Consider the following 22,520-nt stretch of genomic DNA (forward strand, 5'->3'; position numbering starts at 1 on the left):
AGTAAAGTCGTTAATTTTTTGTAAAAAAAATATTACTAAATTATGTGTTAGTTGACAAAAAGAAGGGCAAATTACAGAAATTACATACTTTTAAGGTAAAATTACAATCTATCCCTTAAAAGTTTATAATTACAGAAATCTCTCAAATGGATACAATAATATAATCATTGATACATTAATTTGATGCGCGAGATACATTAATTCGTTAAGTAAGATACATTACATTTTATACATGATACACTAATCTGATGCGCGAAAATGAGGGGTTTTGGAGATTTGTAAAACTTATAGGGGATAATTGTAATAAGTAAACTAAAATGTGAAATTTCTGATAATCGCGGGGAAGTCAAGTTTGGCGCCGGAGAAATGACATATTATCCCTTACTGCATCATTTTGCTAATATGTACATGCCACGTGAGACAGTTTATTTTAATTAAAAAAAATTACTTTGTCATAACCTATATTTTAAACATAAATAATTAACAAAATATTAAATTTTAAAAAATGAAAATGAAAATAGTTTTAACAGGAAAGAGGGTAATTGTTGAGAGCTTTGGAATTGTTTCTTTTTCTTTTTCTCCATTACAACTGTCTTCCACTGGATGAATGGTCTGGTCGGGTCGGGTTGGATTGAGTCGAGTCAATTTAGCTTTTCGAGCCAGTTATTTCTACGCTTGTAGATAAAGTTAATCCATAAGTGTTACCATTTTATTTGTTTCGAGTATTTATAATCCAAACAATAAACATACAATATGTATTTGTATAATATAATTCTATAACTTAATCATGATTATCTGCAAGCAGGGGCGGAGCCTCCTTAGAAGGGGTTCATCCGAACCTTCTTCGGCGAAAATTATATTATTTATACATGGTTAAAATAATTTCATATGTATATATAGGAGATGTCGAACACCCTTCAGCTACTTCATGTGTCTATTTCTATAGATTTTGAATCCCCTTATTGAAAATTTTGATTCCGCCTCTGCCTGCAAGGATGATCGAGTTGGTTGAGCAGAAGATCTGAAACTTCCTACATGCCTTTTCAATCGAGGTTGTTGCACAAGGCTAGCTACTTCTGTGTAATTTGTGAGCTATTACACTGAAGCAAAGTTTACCTAATGCTTATTCAGACGATAAGTGGTTAGGTTTCCTAGTCAAAAAGAAAAAATAAAAAAAAAAATCATGATATGAATATTTTGATGAAAAGGAAGTTTCTTGGAATGGCTCAAAAAAATAGACTATGTCAAGACCTGAACTCTTTTAAGCAAATAGGTAAGTCAATCAAAATTTATGAAGGAGAGGATGAGTTTTAGAGAGATTTCTGAAGACACAAGCACCGAAAATGGTGATTCCAATTTTTCTAATACAGATGCACTCATCTTCGGAAGTGCTGATATTTCAGGTGGGGATACAAGTTTGATCTCAGGTCCCAATATGGCTTTGTCTTCATCTTCATCTTCATCTTACTGGAGTGTAGATCACCACCAGCAGCAGATCTCGACTGCTGCTGGCGGTGGTGATGATGACAATGATAATGATAATGATAATGAGTTGATTGTGTCATCTGCATCTTCCAGGATATTAAATGATGATTTCAGGGCATTTACTTCGATTGCTGGTTCTGAACTTGGTTTGCGTTTGAATACTGGTGGTGGTGAAGCAGTGAACAACGTAACTAGTAATATGCTTGTACAAATATCAATAGCTTGTTTCGAGGCAATCCAACAGAACAACCTAAATCTAGCTGAAGCACTTGTCACTGACTTAAGAAAGTTTGCGGATTCACAAATTGGAGACATGAAGAAAGTGGCGACTGATTTTGCACAAGCGTTGGATCAAATGAATATTCACGGAACGAGTATTCCACAATCCATTCATCAGAATCCTAAATTAAGAAGTTTAAAGTTAATGTTTTTAAGAAAGGTATTTGTTCCTGTATTTACCGGAAGGGAAATTAAAAGAGTAGGAGGTAGTGCTTTTGATGTGGCGTTGGTTGATGTTAATAGCGGAGAAATTGTTGACTCTGCACCAGAAGCATCCGTGACAGTGGAGATTGTTGTTCTGAGGGGAGATTTTGGTGGTGATAATTGGACTTCTGAAGAGTTCGATAGCAATATTGTGCGCCATAGGGAAGATGTAAATATGCCTCTTTTTTCAGGAACAGTACACATTAGACTGAATAGAGGCTTAGGTTTAATAGATAAAATCAAATTTTCTCACTATGCACACTGTATGAAGACTAATGTGTTCTGTCTAGGTGCAAGAGTTATTGAATGTTTCGATGGTACGCGACTAAAAGAAGCAAAGACAGAACCCTTCACTGTCAAGGATGCCCGCGTGACTGCTAGGTAAGTTGATCTACTGTTTATTTGTTTTCTCAAAACGAAGCATTAGTAATGTAAGCATGAGGGCTGAAGCGTTTATTAGATGTGGCCGCGAGAACCAGTATATGCATATAGAATAATCATCTTCAACTTCTGAACCCCTCTGTTAGCCCCATAGGATGCTTTGATTTTGATAAACAACACTTAACAATTATATGAGCAATTGCAGGCTAAGGAATCAAAAAGGAAAGAACGCAATCCTGCAGCTCTTAAGCATCACAAAGAAAAGGGAAAGCAATGAATTACAACACCTGAGCAACACAAAGAAGAAAAGACGCCATTCAAGGGGCACAGATAATTCAGCAGAATCAAGTGAAGATAGCCACAATCCTAGTATCTGACTAGGACAATCAATCAAGCAGAATCTCGAGACAAATCTATATAAACACCCCTTAGGTTTTCCTTACAAGAGCAAACAACCGGTCTATATAAACCTCCCTTAGCTTTAGTTGCGAAGTATCACTTGAACTTGTACTGTTTTCCTCTTTTGTCTTTTATAAAACTATATATTCTCTCGAGTATACAATTGAAAAAGAAAGGTCCGAGTGTAGGTTATACAGGTAGAGATGGTATAAAAATAAAAGATTAGATTACGCCATCAATGTGGAGCGAGACAATTAGACATGCTGAAAGTTGCATAAATAACTACAGGCTGTACTGTTGTACTGATTCTCAACAAAATGCAGGTGGTACATCCATTCAAAGGTTCGAAGTTTAGCGAAGGATATACAAAGTTTCTTCTTAGTTGAGTTAATGTGTGAAAAATAAATATGCACTAAGAATAACTAATATTTAATCTTTGTATATCACATAATTTTCCATCAAAAATTGTACACCGAACTATCCTGGCTCCGCCCATGCTCCTTCGAACATGGAATATAATATGCATGACTCTGATAAAACGCAATGAACCTTTCGGACTTTTTATAATCATTTAGTATCCAAAATTTATTCATCGGCAAAGTTTAAATTTAAAATTTCTAACTAAAAAGTGATTGAAGTTCCACTCATTCTACCACACCTCTAGGTGATATGAACTCTCTTTATTGTTAATAGAAAATATATCAATTCAAACAATGGATTGAGACAAGTGGACCCAAACAAGTTTTCTTAGAACATGCCTTGTGTAGTTTATTATCTTTTACAATGTAATATAAAATCTTGGGTTGGAGAGTTTTTTTCAAATGAAACAAAAAGACAAAAAGAAAAAGTTGGACGTTAAACTTCCTCGAACATGACTGATATAGATAGGGATGGCAATGGAGTGGGGCGGGTAACAGTATTTGCGGGGCAGGGCGGGTTAGAGTTTTTGCGGGGTGAGTATAAAATATTTTTGAAAAGAAATATGCGGGGCGGGGTTGGGAATTTTTCTTTTGAAACTTAACTAAAGAATAAATGTGTTGAGCGTTTTTTGGAAACAGGGGAGGCAACTGGCATGTCTAACAGTCTTGTTTAATGTAAGTTTTGATTTTTTAGAGGAATCAATTGTTTAAACTTATGCCATAATTATCATTAATTATTAATTTCACTATTTATATACATGGTCCATTTGCTGATGTTTGATTCTAAAATTATGGCTTTATGTACAGACTAGAGGTTAGAGCAGTGAATTGATAATACTAATAAAAAAAATTGTACGTATACATTAGAGAGAACAAAACAAAATAAAATAAAATTCATTCAACAAACTTAATTACTTAAATGACTCTTGAAAGGACCCAAAGAAAGCAGATATCAGAATTGAGGTCTAATGCAAAACAGATCGGTCAGCTATTAAGGATGAGGTTATTAGTTTTTATAAAGGCCTTATGGGAATTGCTGCACCAGCTGTTAATAAACTGATCATGAGGAAAGGGCCTCAACTCCAACAACTGCAAAGAATAAGCCTCATAGCTCCAGTTACTGATAAAGAGATATTTGCTAGCTCGAATGCTATTGAAGATGACAAAGCACCAGGTATAGACAGCTATAAAAAAGTCATGGTCCATTATCAAAGAAGAGGTATTGGATGCAAATAAAGACTTCTTTACCACAAGTAAGATGCATCGATCTATTAACTGCACAGCAATTACACTAGTACCTAAAACTCCTAACCCGGCCACAATCAAGGAGTTTCGACCAATTGCTTGTTGCTCTGTCCTTTACAAGATCATTGCTAAGATCCTAGCAAACAGATTACAAAATGTGATCCCGCATATTATTTGTGAAGACCAAGCTGGTTTCATCCCGGGCAGAAATATTCTACTTGCTCATGAATTGATTAAAGGCTATAAAAGGAAGAATATATCCCCTAGATGTATGATCAAGATTGATTTACAAAAGGCTTATGACTCACTGGAATGGAGCTATTTGAAAATGTCATGATTGAGCTTTGCTTCCTTGAGAAGTTCACTAATTGGACTATGGAATGTGTGCAAACTGTTAGCTACAATATCTTCATCAATGGAGAACCTACTGAGCCTTTCAATGCTGCCAAAGGGTTGAGGCAAGGGGACCCCATGTCTCCATTTCTTTTTGCCATAGGAATGGAGTACTTGAGTAGGCTACTGAAGGGGTTGAAGGAGATAAAAGGCTTCCACTACCACCCTAGATGCGCTAAGCTAAACATCAGTCACCTGTGTTTTGCTGATGATTTACTTCTCTTTGCTAGAGGAGACACATCCTCAGCATCTGCTCTCCGCAACTGCTTCCAAACTTTTTTCTCAAGCATCTGGACTTGTAGCTAACCTTTGTAAGAGCTCAGTTTACTTTGGTGGGGTAACTAGAGAAGAACAAGACAAAATCCTCCAGATATTGGGATTTAGCTATGGTGAATTACCTTTTAAATATTTAGGAGTGCCCTTAGCTACCAAAAAGATCTCCCTCATCCAATGGCAACCATTACTGGACAGGATAACATCTCGAATTTCATCTTGGACTGCCAAGAACCTATCCTATGCAGGTCGGGCTCAACTCATTAAATCAGCAGTATTTGGCATCCAAGCCTATTGGACACAACTATTCTCCATACCAGCTAAAGTTTTACATCTTATAGATGCACATTGTAAGAGTTATTTATGGGCAGGGAGTGGTGAAGAAAGCTTTGGTAGCTTGGGAGTATGTCTGTAACCCCAAGTGTGTTGGGGGTTTAAACTTGATTAATATCTCCTTGTGGAACAAAGCAGCTCTAGCAAAGTCTTTGTGGGATATTGCCAATAAGCAGGACAAACTTTGGATTAGGTGGATCCACACGTATTATATAAAAGGGCAGCAACTAGAGCATATCCAAATACCGAAACATGTGTGCTGGTTGATAAGAGTATCTTTAGGTCACAAGACATGTTACAACAAATTCCAAACGGCCAGCTAGGTAAGAGCATGATCAGACAGATATATTATGCTAATCTAAAGATATGCCCTAGAGTATCCTGGAAGTCAATAATGTACAAGAACACAGCAAGGCCTAAGGCTATATTCACTACTTGGCTACTCATGTGGGGAAGACTATTAACAACTGATAGATTGATTAAATGGGGAATGCAGATTGATCCAAAATGTCCACTCTGTTGTAAGCATGAGGAAACCAAAGAACACTTATTTGTGCATAGCGACTATGCTAAGCAGATATGGATCAAGATGGAAAATTGGACAACAATACAACATTGTACAATTTCTACTTGAGACCAACATTTGGATTGGATGATTGTAAATTCTAAGGGGAACTCCCAAGGAGCTCAGGTTTTCAAAATAGTGTATTCTGAACTATCTATGCCATTTGGATGGAGAGGAACTTTCGCATATTCGAAAAGAGAGGTAGGGAATGGGAATCAATTGCAAAGGAGATAGCCTATGTCTATGTGTTAGAGCTCCTCCCAAAATCAGGTGTATTGTCCAAGATTTATTTAAGTTTTAGCATCTGTTTGGTAGCTCCTTCTAAGTTTCTTTTTAGTTAAGATGGCGGGTTGCGTTTAACCTGACCATTGATTTGTAATGCCTAATTTTGGTGATTAATAAAAGTTGCTAATTACCAAAAAAAATAAAAATTAACACACAATTAATAAAATTTATTTATTTACAAAAGAGAAGGCAAAGATGGAAGAGGACTTTAAGCTTAGTTCAGTTAATGACTGTATACATTCTACAATTTGGCTTTGAAATGAAGATACATATATTATTTCAACGTTAGCAAAAAATAAAAATAAAAAGTACATTACTTTTAATTAAAACATTATGCGGGTAAATTTATGTGGGGCGGGTTCATACGGTTTCATTTGCATCCTTACGACGAGGTACAGCAATTGAAAAACATAACCGTAGAACACTTTCTGATTCTGCTCCTTAGCGACTCAAATGTGTGTGACTTAAGTTCCACCAATATCAGCAGGGGCAAACCTACATTGTGTCAAGCAACTTCGTAAATACATATTTTTAAGTTTGTTGACACTTTTAAGCCAATCTAAACAGGCGTTTTAGTGTGCCAAATACGGAAGTAAAAATTGTCAAGCTTTACACAAAATGAGGCTTTTCAATGTTACCTACCAACCAATTAATTATATCGTAAAGGTCATCTTCCACTTGCAAATCCCAAACTGAAGACCAATATATATGACTATCATCTTCCTCTGGCAATTCCCAAAATGAAAACCTAGGTGACAATGGATGTTCGATTGGCCCATAATGAAAACCTGGGTGAAAATGGTGACCAATTTCAATATTACAGCTTTTGCCAACAGCAACCCCAGAAAGTTCCCCAAAATCAACGTTAAATGTCATTACCGCTCTTTGCTCAGCAATTTGATTTTCATCTGTAAACCGGCTGGACGATGCACATGATGATTCAGTCAAATCATTTGTCCCATCACCACTAGCCGCAGCAGCAATTGATATCTGCTGCTGCTGGTGGTCGTCATCGTCCTCTGACGATGATGATGATGATGGAATGTTGGGATCAGAGATCATGCTTTCATCAGATGTAGAAGGATCAGAAATGCCGTAGACGATTGCGTCTGTATTAGAATCAAAGGAATACTCATATTCTTCCATCATTGTGTCTATTGACATCTCTAAAATCCCTCTTCTGAATTTTTTTCTTATTGCAAAAATAAATTCTGATTTGTCAACTTTAACTATATATTAACTGAACTAAAGCGACATTCACCAATAGAAATACAAAGAGGCAATAGGGACACTCTAGACGTGGAAAGTAAATTATGGTATGAAACCAGGAAAATGGAGTGGGACACAAAAAATTCACAAAGCAAAGATTTTTTTTCCTTCCTGGGGTTGAGTTAAATGTCTCGAGTTACCTTCCTGTTTGCTAATTAAATAAACGTGAGGTCTCTGCCTTTTTTCATTCATGTTAATTTCGTTGTCATTTCTTTGAACCTAACATTTCACACGTGTAAAGAATTAGCACTTATCTATCAACACGATCGTGTGAATGCGGGGCAGATTCATAATTTTAATTTTAAGGATTTAATTTATAAAACTTGTAGCGTTGAGCTTATTATATTTTTAAAGTTATTAATTAATAACTAATATGTATTGAAGTTTTAACATGCATATTGTAGACACGTAATTTCTGACCGAATTTAAGGTATTACACCATTTTTATTACATAAATATTGCTTTTATATATAAATTAAATATTTTATTTTTCATCGTATTTTAGTAAGTTTATTTAAAAGATTGAAAAACTACAAAAAATATATGTTTTCTTTTAATTTAAATTTTAATAAATAAGCTAGTATTTCTTAATTATATTTTTAGACTAGCTATTTGACTTTTCTCATATTTTATTAATTCAAAATAATTAGTTAATATTTTTATTATTATGGTTTATATATATATATTTAATTTAATAAATATAATAACCTAAACTACCCACACTATCTCACTACCCCACTACACCTACCCTCACCCCACATACTCCTCCACTACCCCACTAATCCATACCCCACTATACACACACATACTCACACGGACACACACATTACAATACGTATACCAACATACACACAAAAAAGAAAGGGGGGACAGAAACAAAAAAAAAAAACAACCAGATTACACGGAAAAAAAAAGAAAGAAGAAAAACCTTCCCATTTTATTTGATTCTTCTTTTAAAAATTCACCAACACATTCACATCTTTTCTTTCTTACCCATTTTTTCATATCAACACAAACACATATACCATCACAAACAACCTACAAAAGTTGTGGGTGTTCTAATCGAGCTTCGGTTAAGATTTTGCGGTATTCAACTTTACTTTATCTTCTTATTTAATTTATTCATGGAATTTGATGTAATTATTATGATAAGTTTTCTTACACTTTTATTTTATTCATAATTTGATTAAATGAAGAATGTGTTAAGTGTTATATCTCTTTAATGAATGAAAGTAACTTTATTGGTGGTTATTTTTATTTATCTATTTTTGTTCATTAGTTGTGATGTCTTAAAATGAATGGGTCATGATGTTGTTCTTTTCTTGATTTCGATGCTAATAATGATAAGGTAGGAATTATTGGGTTCACAAAATTATTGTTGTTTTATTTATTAAATAAAGAATGAGATTTATTTTAGAAATTCGTCATTGTTTTGTTGGATTAATAAAAAGTACAATATGAGTATGCCTAATTTCGCCATTAACTTCAAGATAAAAAAATAAAAAAAATATAATATGTGTAGGCCTAATTTTAACATTAACTTTAAGGGTGAATAAAAATAAAAGAATATAAGATAATCCAAAATTTATATTGTATCCTAGAAGTTTAGATTTGTTTTATTTTATTTGATTTTATTTAATACTTTCTTATAACATTAGATGGGTTTTGGGCATGTAAACAAAAAAATAATATTTGTTTCAATTAAGAATGTGGTTACACATCTTTTTTGAAACACTTAAAAGAAATTCAAGGATGTGGTGACACACCTTGATAAAATTATTCTAATATATATTTTAACATGTGGATTAATTTAATTAAAAGTATCATCAATAAATATAATAATGAAATGAGAAGATTAGTTGTCTCGAATTCAGAAAAGTTAAGAGTAAGTACTTTTAATACTAGATGAGTTTTATGCACGTTAAAAATATCTGTAAAAAATTAAGAATGCGGTTGCGCATCTTTTTTGAGACATTGAAAAAAAAAAACTCAAGGATGCGGTGACACACCTTGTCCAAAAATATAATAACTTTCATTAATTTAAAATAAGATCACTTATAGATAAAATTAGGTGATGCACTCGAGAGAAGAAAACAATTATGTTCATAAGCTATTTATATGTCAAAAGTCGAGAATGCAGTTATGCATCCGATTTGAAACCAAATAAAAGTTCAACAATAAGAATGCAAACAAGTCATGACCTGAAAATAATATATCTACAAATGATTTAAAGTAGGTAGAAGTCAATAAAAGCGACCGTGCTAGAACCACGGGACTCGAGGGATGCCTAATACCTTCCCCTCGGTCAACAGAATTCCTTACCCGAATTTCTAGTTCGCAGACCATATAAAGAGTCATTTCCTTTTGATTAGGGATTAAACAAAAGGTGACTTGGAACACCATAACTCAATTCCAAGTGGCGACTCTGAAAAAATAAAATAATCTCTTAATCAATACCGTCACTTAAATTGGAAAAACCCTTCTGCCGCTATGCGCGAAAAAGGGGTGTGACACATATACATAAATTTATAGTATTTATAAAAAGTACGAGATTCAGATGAACTACACCCCGAAAGTTGCATCCGCCTCTACGTGAACGCGGAAGATTAATTCTCTACTGAAAGGCAATAGGGACACTCTAGACGTGGAAAGTAAATTATGGTATGGAACCAAGAAAATGAAGTGGGGAAAATGCATAAGTACCCCCAACCTATGTCCGAAATCTCAAAGACACACTTATACTATACTAAGGTCCTATTACCCCCCTGAACTTATTTTACAAATAATTTTCTACCTCTTTTCGGCCTACGTGGCACTATCCTTGAAAAAATTGTCAACACGCGCTGGGCCCACAAGATAGTGCCACGTTGCCAAAAAGGGTAGAAAATTATTTATAAAATAAGTTCAGGGGGGTAATAGGACCTTAGTATAGTATAAGTGTGTCTTTGAGATTTCAGGTATAGGTTGGGGGTACTTATGCATTTTCCCTTTTTTTTTTAATATTCCTGAAATTAAAGGAATCAAATAAAAATTATCAACGAGCTACCCAAAAAAGAAAGAATACTACGTGCAATATAATAATTTATAAGAGATAAATTGTCAAAAAATACATCTAAATTATCTATTTTTTTGAGTTACATATCCAAACTATTGAGAGTGTGAATTTTATACCTAAATTATTACTTATTAGTTTAGGTGTGTTTTTGACACTTATCTCTAATAATAATAATAATAAAAAAAAGAAGCAACAATCACATGAAAATAATAAGACAAAAGTGTGTTTGGTACTAAGTATGCGTTTGGTCATGTTATACCATATATCATGATATGAAATCGTGAGATGTAATCAACGTTTGGAAATGTGATTTCATGTTGATTCCATATCTTATGATTTCATATCATGAGATGAAATTCCATATTCTCCAAAAATCATGATTTTAAAAGGCAGAATACATAAATATAACCCTTAACTTGATGTTAGCTGGCAACTATGACTTTTAACTTTTGGTATGCACAAGTAGGCACTTAAACTTATATAAAATTAAACAAATAGACACATTCATCTGACATGGCACCCTACATGACAATTTTATGACCTATGTGGCGTCCTACGTGTATTATGCCATGTAGGATACGTGTGTCTACTTGTTCAATTTTATACAAGTTTAAGTGTTTACTTGTGCAAACTCAAAGTTGGAGGGCATAGTTGTCCGTTGAAACAAAGTTAAGGGTCATGTTTATGTATTATGCCATTTAGAATTTCATATCATGATTTGAGATTTTTTAAATGAAAAAATTGACCCACAAGTTTATATTTTGTCAAACAATCCCACATTTATATCTATTAACCATTTATTTCGTATGTAAATAAAATTTATAATCACATCATTACTTTTTAAAATTTATTATTCTCACCAACATTAAATTTATTACTATTACTTTAAATTTGGTGAATATAAATGATAAAATAGGAATTGATTTGGTGAATATTAATAAAACGGAGGGAATGATACTTTTTGATTTTTCATAATAAAAAAACTTTTCTTTCTGCTACATATGAGAATGTTTAAGGCAATTTAATATGAAAAAAAAGATAAAATTGGTGATGTATATTTGATAATCACTACTTCCAGTATGTTTGATTTTAGAACGAAATAATGCACTGATGTGTAATTGCACACAAGTGAAATAAGGCATGAATCATTTTGATTTTGACACCCAAGTGAAAATTGTCATAGCTTGTGCAGTGTTACATAATTATTTGCGAGAATACCAAAGGAGTGATGAAATATCAATAGTCTATGAGCATGAAAATATAGTTGCGGATGATATTGACCAACAAATGGCTCAAAGTAACAATGTTGGTTTGTTTTCTCAATCATATGATCGAGAAATGCAAGTTCAACGTGAGAAGATCGTTCGTACTATGTGAGAGAATTATATTAAAGACTAGTACACTACAATTTATGTTCAATTTTTTTTTTATTGAATTAAAGTTGGATCAGTTAAGGTTAGATGAAAAAGTTATTTAAGTGGAGAACAAATAACTTTATAATAATTTATTATGCGATTTTATAAATTTTAATTTATTTTGTAAGATTGAATAAACCACTAAGGCTATTTTAATAGTTTTACAACTTATGAGATTTTTATGTTTATGAGAAAATATACAACACAAATTTCATATCGCATATTCAAACAAAACTTCATTTTTCATCTCATGATTTCATATTGCATGGCCAAACGGGCCTTAAGGAAAATGATTTCTTTGAAAAATAAGTGGGTCTCTTACTTATTTGTTAGTGTTCGGTAAATAAATAAGTAATAAAATATTATTCTAAGATCATTTCAATGTTATCTAGCAAAACGTTATAGAGGCGGATAGGGACATAAAATGAGGGTTTGAGGGCAAGGTGGTCAAGGGTTAAGCGGGTTGAGTAGGTGGGGAGGAGACACTAAGTGTGTGTTTGGTACGAAATTTTCAATTTTCTCATGTTTGGTTAACTTAAATATTTTGGAAAATATTTTCCAAATCAACTTATTTTCCTCAAATTAAGGAAAAATGACTTCCCTTAAAAATAAAAAAATAAAAAAATAAAAAAAGGAAAACATTTTCCAAACCAACCCTCATTCCCCACCAAGCCAAAAAAAATTAAAATTAAATTTATTTTTGAAAAATACTTTAAATTTTAAAATTCAATTTTTTTACCCCATCATTTTTTTTTACTCCACTACTACACCGACCCCCTTACCCACTACACCGACCCTACAAAATTTATAGAGGAAACTCATTGGCAAAGATTAAATTTAAAATTTCTAATTAAGAAGTGATTAAAGTTCAACTCATTCTACCACACCACTAGGTGATATGAACTGTCTTTATTTTGTTAATAGAAAATATATCAATTCAAACAATGGATTAAGACAACTGGACCCAAGCAAGTTTTCCTAGAACATGCCTTGTGTAGTTTATAATTATCTTTTACAATTTAATATAAAGTCTTGGATTCGAGACTTTTTTTTTCAATGAAACAAAAAAGACAAAAAGAAAAAGTTGGACGTTAAACTTCCTCGAACATGACTGATATAGATAAATAATAAGCTAGCCACTCAACTTTGCTAGTATGTTTGGTGAAAAATTGATAAGTTAAATTGATAAATTTTAAAATTAAACCAAAGAGATGAGCTTTCAAATTTTGAGTGTCTATAAGTATGTATTTAAATTTGTATAAAATTGAATGATACATAAAATATGCACTTTAACTTGACATCTGCTCACATTTATGAAATCCAACTTTGAGTATGCATAAGTAGACACTTAAACTTGTACAAAGTTGAACAGATAGACACATGAGCCCTACATAATCCTGCATGCCAATTTACCCTACATAGTGTCATATGCGTATTATATATCTCACGTAGGACTCATGTGTCTATTTGTTCAATTTCTTACAAGTTTAAGTGTCTAATGGAGGACATAAATGTAAAATGAGACCAAGTTAAAGATCAAATTTATATATTATGTCATTGAATAAATAGACACATTGGTCCTACGTGGCGTCATACATGCATTCTATGTGGTGTTCTACGTGTATTATGCTATGTAGGACGTGTGTGACTACTTGTTATAAATTTTATATAAGTTTAAGTGTCTACTTGTGTACACCCAAAATTGAAAAATATAAATGCTAGCTTAAACCAAATTAAATAACATATTTATGTATTATGTCTTTTAATTAACTAAAAATTAAAAGACCATAAGTTCACAACACAAACCAAAAAAAAGGTCTTATTACACATAATTATCTTTTTTAATACAAAAATTACTAAACTTTGAGATATTAACTAGTCAAACAAAAAATTCAAATTTATTTACATGCATCAAAATAGAACTTAATCCGCGAAATATAAAAGCAAACAAGACCCATAACATTCCCATAATTTTAAATTACTTGAAATTTCATGAAGAAGATCCGTTGAAAACATGTGATTTCGGAGGCCCTCCTTAGAAAATTTGCGATAAATTATTAGTTTCATTCTCAAACTATTCACAACCTTATAAAAAAACTTTTCTACTTAACCAACTTAATTTAGATACACTCTCGATCTGCCACATGACATAGTAACTAGTTTTAAACTCTTGTAGAAGTATGAAACTTTTAATAAAAAGTCGAGAAAAATGTTAAAAACACCTTAAACTTTAAAATGTATTTTACTCATATTGCAAGATGGAGGGTTTTTCAGTACTTCTCTCAATCAAAACTTGAGATTCAGAGATCAAGCTTTCACCAGATCCAAAATTTCACCACCTTACACCATCAGATTCACTTGGAATGAATCTTATCGAAGTGATTTTTGATGGCACCAGTTATGGAAACTGGAAAAGAGAGGAGTGTTATCAACCACAATACTAGAATTTCAAGTTTGACTCGATGGTGTGTGCTAGATTTGTTGGATATTCTTCATCTTATGAAATTTATTTTATCACTATTTTGTCGCTTGAACACTTCGACTCTCGATTCTAGGATAACTTAGTATGTGGAAATTGTGAGGGAATGAATTATTTAATATGAAGAAGCTGGAGTTTTGATTTAATGTACTCCATTATTATTTTGAAAATATAATATACATATTGGAGCATAAAATAAGTCAAAATTTCATGTCTGAATTTTTGCCTAAACAAATTGCAAAAAAGAAAAAGAAATACAAATACAAAGGTAATGAAAGTCTAGGGTATATTTATAAACAAATATTTTATTTTTAAGAAGTATAACATGTTTATTAATTTTTAATTTAAAAAATCAACATCCAAAAAATTAATAATCAAACTTGCATAATTAAATTATACATAATATCAATATGTCAAAATCCCTAACATAATTATTAAAAGGCGAAATGACCTAAGAGACCCTTGTACTTGGTTCCGTTTGTCAGTTAAACCCTCAGACTCATTACTTTGCCAAATGAACACTTAAACTCAATGAAACACTATTTTTAAACCCCAGATGTTTTGAATGTAGATGGGCAAGAACAATGCAAGAAGATCTAGAAAGATGATCAGGATGCAGAGTGCAAAAGGACCGAGTGCATACATGTTTAAGCTGGATAAAAGAGCGATACTGGAGACAATTTAGAAAGGAGTTGACAACAACAATTTTGGGGACAAGAATCTACCACACATGGAAGGCAAAGAACTAGAAACACTTCAAGGAAGTAAATGTAAATACAGAGGTAGTTATTGCATAGATAAAGAAGGAAATCATTGAAAGGATAGAACTAGTAGAAGGCTTTAGAAAAGCTAGAAATGCAATAGTTTAGTTCAGAAAATCTATTTGTTTTTTTACTGATTCTAAGGCTCGAGATGACTAAGAGCCTGTTTGGATTGACTTAAAAAAAGTACTTTTTAAGTCAAAAATAAAAAGTCAAACTGAAATGACTTTTAAGTAAAAAAAAGTAGGGCATACCTACTTTTGATTGACTTATTTTAAGTCAGTTTTGTTGGAAAACTATATGCACAGCAGAAGCATATCAAAATCTTTCTGCTTACATGAATAATAGATAAACAATAATCGTTTATGTTAGAACACATAATCATGCTAGAACACATAAACTTGCTGAAATTTAATTTGATAAATACCTCTTGAAGCGTAAGCAGATACCTTCAAGTGAATCCACAAGATAGACAACAACTATGATCTTCTATAGTGATCCCAAGTTCACATTCGAACTCTCTCAATACTTGGGTGGGCAACTATCGTTAGAAAACTAATCAATCTTTCTAAGGTTAGAAGAATCCCTAATTATAGAGATTTCTTCCCAATACAAAGAGGAGAACAAAACACAGTCTATTTTCTTCAACCAGAAAAATATGCGACTGTTTTCTTTTTAAAAGAAAACTCACGCTAGTTTCCTCTTTTCCCTTAGAATTAGGATTCTGGGTTCTAGTTAAATATGGGCACTGTAGGGACCACAAAATTAATTACTGAGGCTTCCTATTATGGAAATAATTTCAAATAATTAATTTGAATTTATTCTTATCATAATAAATTACAAATCATTCCACTAGAAATTCGTAATTGCACTCCTCTATTTATATTTCAAAATTCCCCATTAAACACTTATGTAATTTCCCATGTTAGGATTACAGATACTAATCAATAAGTGAAATTACTGACGAATTTAACTTAATGATTAATTTTCTTTAGAGGACTACTTAACTTATTTCATGTGTCAGATTCATAAATTCACTTGCAAGGTTTGACACGATGAAAACTTATAAGTTTCTCAAAAAAGGCATATCAATCAATCTCTATAACGAGACATGGATTCCATCAACTAACTTATTATTTCACAAAAAGATCTCTTTCACCAATATATATTATTATCATCCAATCTACCAAGCATATTGACCCATCTCAGAATCTCACCTTTTAATAAATCAAAACGATAATTAATATATACAGATCATAATAGTTATATTAGGATTAAGAATATAAGTACATTTAAGTTTTAGAGAATATGTTTTAAGAACATATTCTCTAAACTTTATACTTATAAGAACTGATGATTTAATTCTATGTGTATAAGCCAAAACTCTACACACTAAATCATCTACTATATAAGTAAACAGACACCATAAACGAATATATGATCTATTTAAAATTGAGCAAATATTTATTCTATAATAAATATTATTTCTTAACATATGGTTAATAGTATATATCCCAACAAGTTTTAACTTATTTTAAGTCATTTTTATCTTGCCAAACACTTTCTAACTTATTTTAAGTCATTGTTACTTATCTTAAGTTATTTTTTATATTTGCCAAACACTTTCAAAAGTCAAAAGCTGACTTAAAAATAGGCTTGACTAACTTTTAAGTCTATCCAAACACCCTCTAACACTTAGGTTATGATTCCTTGGAGTGCTCTTTACGAGTTAAATTGGTTGTCTATGGTAATCTTTTTACGATTTACCAAAAAAAAAAACTCAATTATTAACAAATTTTTTTTATGAATTTTGTACAATATACTACGACTTGAATTCATGCTCAATAGCAATGGTAGCTGCGTAGATGGGTAGTCTTTGAAGAACATCAAAGATAAATAAAGAGGGAAACTTCATCCTTTGTCTACATTATATCCCTAGGAGCTGGAACTAGCAACATTATATTGCAGAAGCTGAGACTATGATTTTTGGACAAAGGTTTTGATATGGCTAAGTCGTGGAGTTATTTGAGCCAAGACTTTCAATCTCTTCTATGAACTTCCCAATAACATAACTTGTCTTGTCTGGTCAATATGAACAAATGGAGCTTAATTACCAACACTTAAGATTAAACAAGCAAAACTTGTCAATATCATATATATATGATCCTTCCATCTAGGGGTGTCAAATGAGCTGGTTGAGTTGAAGTTTGAGATATTAAAATAGATTGAAATAGAAATTGAGTTGGGTCTTGACCCGCCCAAGTTTACTTTGGGCTCAAATGAGCTAAAAACCGGGTTGGGTCTTGAAACACCCAATTTGACCCGATTAATCTCAATAATTTTAATATAGTGATATTTAACTTTTATAATCACAATTTAAATTTCAGCTCAAGATTATTTTTTTTTTAAAAAGTAACAAATGGATAGATAAATCCTAAAAGATGTTAAATAGATAATAATTCATACCTTTAATATAGGAACATATTATTTACATATCTTAGTAAAGAGTTTTAAAACGGGTTAAAGTTGGAGATTGAATTGGGTTGTAAAAATTAGGCAAATGACATAGTATAAGAAAGAAACTACTTCATTTCCCTACTCTTTCATTAATTACCAAAAATCCCCTTTTTTAGTGTTTTTCGGATACATAATATAGCAGTGTGGATACTTAATATAGCAGCGCAGATACTTTAATTAATAACGGACGGATACTTAAATTATTAAGTTGTTAGCAGCACAGATACTTAATTAACGGGCGGATGCATTATATAGCAGCGCGAATACTTTAATTAATAACGGGCGATACTTAAATTATTAAGTTGTTAGCAGCACGGATACTTAATTAACGGGTGGATGCATAATATAGCAGCGCGGATACTTTAATTAATAACGGGCGGATACTTAAACTAATAAAGTATCCGGTTAAGTTGAATTGGGGGAAAATAAGGGATTTTTGTATTTTAGTAAAAAAGTAGGGAAATATTGAGAATAGGTAAAGAAGTGTTGTGTATTTAAGTAATTTTTCCAATTCACACATACCTAGCTCTAAAATAAGGGCATAAGTGTCAATGACCCCATGCTACTATGTTTCCCCACTACTACATGGGCTTTACATATCTTTTTCTCATAGGTGGGCTTATAATTACATTAGGTAATAATAGTCCATTGTTATCTTCTTGACTCACAAAAAAGACAAAAGAAAAGACACGTCATATATCCTTGTAATACAATGTAAGAAACATTTTCAACCGTTTGATTATTTTCCTATCTTCAATCTTAAGCCACTCATCTACTATGAATATACTCTCTTTTTTCCCAAATATTCTTTGTTCTTAATTCCCAAGTTATGAGTACATGGTAGCAATTTTTCAACTGTGCTTTTGAAGCTGACACTCCTTCTTTCTTGTAGGGACATCTCTAGAACTCTCTCTCTCTACTTTCTCCATGGCTACTCAAAGCTTCAACCAGTTCCCTTCATACCCTGAGGTAAAAACTAGATTTCAAGATTTCAAGATTTCAAATTTCCTCTTTTTTAAAGCATCTAATTGTTAACATTTTAAGCTCAAAATCATCTTTTAAGGTTCTTTATGTTATAAAGATTTGATCTTTTTACTCATATATCAGTGTTTTTTCCTTAATTCTAGATGAAAGATGCAATCTTTGAAGATACATGCAAGAACCCTTTTTTCTTTGACCTCATTGTAACATAAACACAAAAAAGATTCTAGCTTTTTGCTTTTTTTTCTGGGATTAGTGGTTGTAAAGTTTGAGGTTTTGTAACTGTAAGAACCCCAAATGAATTTTTGTTTTTTCCCCCCAATTCCCTAGTTGTTTTTGTTGAAAAAGAGAACAAATGATAATCAAGAATGCATTTTTTTTTGTTTGTTTAATAGATCTGCATATGTTTGTTTCTTGAAAAATGAAGTTTTGGTTGTTTTACAGATGATTTATGAAGCCCTTGATGAACTAAATCAAGAAGGGGGTGCAAACAAGTCATCGATAACTAAGTACATTGAAACAAAGTATGGAGATCTGAATGAGGATCTTTCAAAGATGCTGCCTTTACATTTGGACAACATGAAGCAAACTGGAGACCTGATTTTCCTCAAGAACAATTACATGAAACCTGGTCCAGATGTTCCAGCAAAGAGGGGTCGTGGTAGGCCACCAAAACCCAAAGCTCCATTGCCACCTGGTGCTGTTGAATCTGTTGAATCTGCGCCACCAAAGCCAAGAGGGCGCCCAAGAAAAGACCCTAATGCACCACCTACTTCCAAGAAGCCAAAGCCAGCACCTGTTCCTGGAGGTCCCAATTCAACAGATCTTGGTTCTACTACTGGGAGGCCTAGGGGTAGACCTAGGAAAGTTAGGCCACAGCCTGCTCATGATGATGATGATGATGTTGAGGAAAGCTGAAAACTTTAAGGCTTGTTATTGGACTCTTGCTGATGGTGATGACTCTAATGACTTAGTTGTCTTATTATCCTCTTTTTTTTAGGTATTAGTAGTATTATCTTATGTAATAGTTTTCAGTTTGAGTTGCCCTAGTGTGACTAGGGGGTCATGGTTTCAGAGCTAAGATTGCGTAGAATAGACTAATTGTGGTCTCGGTTAGAGTTATTGTTATGTGACTAGGAGGTCATGGTTTACAGTGTGCAATAGACTAATTGTTGTGGTCCGGTTCTTTCCTGAACCCCGCACATAGTGTTAGCTTAGTGCACTGGTCTTTTTTATTAGTATTGTTTTCTTGCTTAATGCCCCTATTAGTTCTAGTAGATGTGGTTATAAGTTGTTAGGGGATTGTGTACTTGTGTTAACTCTTTGTTTCAAGATTCACTGTGTAATTGTTGCACTTTTCACTATGTTGATGCTTCTTTTTGTTAACTCTTGTCTCTTTACTAATATGAAATTCAAGGTTTGATGGGCAAATTTACAATTGAAACTTTTTTATGGAGTTGGTTCTTGATGGTGACTACTAAAGTGATGAAGCTCAAGCTGAAAAAAGAAGAAAAAAGAATAGATTCTTGGTTAAGTGTTGAAATGAAGACATTGTAGTGGATAACATGTTTTTGTTGGGACAAAAAACATCATGTGTACGAACTAGATTGTCTGTGTTTGAAGACATCATCTCTTATCCATTGAAAAATGTTTTATAATCATGTCTTTGTCATAAAAAAGGTCCCACTTGGGGTTGGAATCTTGATCTATTATGACAAGTCCTTTGATGACTCCTGGTGGGAGTAGCAGAGTGTTGGAATCTTCTTATGTGTCTGGAGTGAATAAAAGGGTGTAATTGTTGTTGGTGGAATGAAGAATATATTGTTTAGAATTTTTTTTTAAGTGGTTGTTGGGTGTGCGAATAAAGTATAATATCAGATGTTAATAAGAAAAATAATCTATATATAGGGTAGGAACACACTTAACAATGTGAAGTTTTTATAGGAATTATAAAGCTTATTCTAAAATGGATAATGTTACATTACTAAAAGTTAGTTGTCACTGCTAGCCACAACCAATATACTCAACTATAAGTACAATCGCTGTCCATCACCATAATCAGTTGTTATCAATACTAATCATTCATTATCACAAAAGAGAGCCACCAACACCACTTATAATCACTATTAGCTATCAGTATATATCGACAATCACCATTATTGACTATTATTGTCATCAACACAATTATTAGCTACCACCATCAACCATCGTCGCTAACTATGATTGTTAGCCATCATTACCAATATTCATCCTCAATTGGATTTTATGTATATCAAATAAAGACAAATTTTATACGTTTAGAGAAAACAAACTGTCATAATAATTTTGATTTCAATACAACATCTTAATATTTCAATGTATATTCAAATTTAGGCATCCTAATCAAACAAATGAGGCCTTAGTCTAAGAACATATTATTCCGTGGGACGAGCACATAGATGCAAAGAGTCTCTTATGTTGCAGCCCATGAAGAGAGAAAGAACAACACAACGGAGCGATATCATGGAACAAGCCAATTTACTACCTTTGCTCATAGCGAAAACAAACGTAAATAGAAGGTGCGAGTTAAAATAGCCCTAAATACTTGAATAATGTGAGTGACACATAGTAAATTTTCAAATAAACCCATGAATGCAATCAATCACATGGTACTTATATGCGCATAACTCTATCTATCTACTAAACGGCCCTATAGAGTTTACAAAAACTCCAAACTCAGCTTTCCTAAATTTTCATAGAAGCGCCATATTTACTTTTGCTATATTTGAATCCACCAACAGTACTATTCCTAATAGTACAAATGGTCTTAAATTTGCTAATGGCCTACCTTATCATGTATAGTTTTTAAAGACAGTAGCAACAGTAGACATTGAATACAAATAACAAACTCAATAAATATAGATAAGGGTTACTGTAAAGTTAGAAAATTGGCACATGTTAAGCACCAGGACCACCCCCTAGTTTTTCATTTTTATTTTTTTTTTAAATATCTTTTAAACAGAAAGATGCTGGACAACATGATGGCCCATCATTAAAGTCTCATCTTAGTACATTTTCTTTAGAATCTTTGCCATGGTTGTCATATTTATTTGACTCTAGGGACCACAAAGCATATGCATCATTGTTTCACCATTGCCATTTTATGGTGGAGTGATAAGCACTCCTTCATTCTTAATCAAAAGTCTCGGATTCGACTCCCTATGAAGTCACTTTTGTTAGGGAGCGCTTTACCCCTCAATCTGGCGTGAATCGGATTTAGTCAGACTCCAATGTGAATATTAGACACCGAATGAGAAACCAAAAAAAGTACTCGTTACTTTCTCTGGAAATCATAAATTCAAGAAGAAAGGAGAACATGGTTCAGGGGGAAATTAAACTAGTACTAGTCAAAAAAAGAGAAAAAGAAAGCCCAACATTTCAAAGAAGGATGATACATATTATTAGTGACCTCCTACAATAACATATGTAAGTGGTACGTGAATGATGGCAGTCTTATGCAAAAATCTTTCCTTTTTTTTTTTTGGCATGATACAAAGATAGACACTTTAACTTGACCTCAACCGGCAACTAAATACCCCAACTTTCATTTGACCATCTAGCCACTTCAACTTGACATAAGTGTGTCTCACGACCATCTTAATTTTGAAATGCACATCTAGACACGTTTAAAGGGGTGCATTCTAGATGTGCATTCTCAAAGTTGGGGTGTTCACGGGCAAACTTAATAAAGTTAAGATGTTTAGTTGCACATTTTCAAAGTTGGGTGTTCCGTGGCTAGTTAA

The 22,520-nt window shown here is 32.7% G+C and overlaps 2 protein-coding genes across 2 annotated transcripts in view; both read left to right on the plus strand.

Moving 5' to 3' along the window:
- Positions 1-20,142, plus strand: part of LOC125831060 (HMG-Y-related protein B-like) — a 195,305-nt gene extending 175,163 nt beyond the window's left edge. Inside the window, exons 2-3 of the mRNA XM_049510252.1 lie at positions 18,682-18,726; positions 19,183-20,142. Of these exons, the coding sequence (XP_049366209.1) occupies positions 18,685-18,726; positions 19,183-19,656 (516 nt within the window). The 5' untranslated portion in view covers positions 18,682-18,684 and the 3' untranslated portion in view covers positions 19,657-20,142. The remainder of the gene's footprint in view (positions 1-18,681; positions 18,727-19,182) is intronic.
- On the plus strand, positions 4,788-5,493 carry LOC125831456 (uncharacterized). Its single transcript, XM_049510647.1, has 2 exons — positions 4,788-4,923; positions 5,036-5,493. The coding sequence occupies exons 1-2, from the start codon at positions 4,788-4,790 to the stop codon at positions 5,491-5,493; spliced, it is 594 nt and encodes a 197-aa protein (XP_049366604.1).
- Positions 20,143-22,520: the final 2,378 nt, after the last annotated feature.

Source organism: Solanum verrucosum, unplaced genomic scaffold (genome assembly GCF_900185275.1).
Source record: "Solanum verrucosum unplaced genomic scaffold, falcon-dt-bn FXZP01000049.1, whole genome shotgun sequence".
NCBI classification, from domain to species: domain Eukaryota; kingdom Viridiplantae; phylum Streptophyta; class Magnoliopsida; order Solanales; family Solanaceae; genus Solanum; species Solanum verrucosum.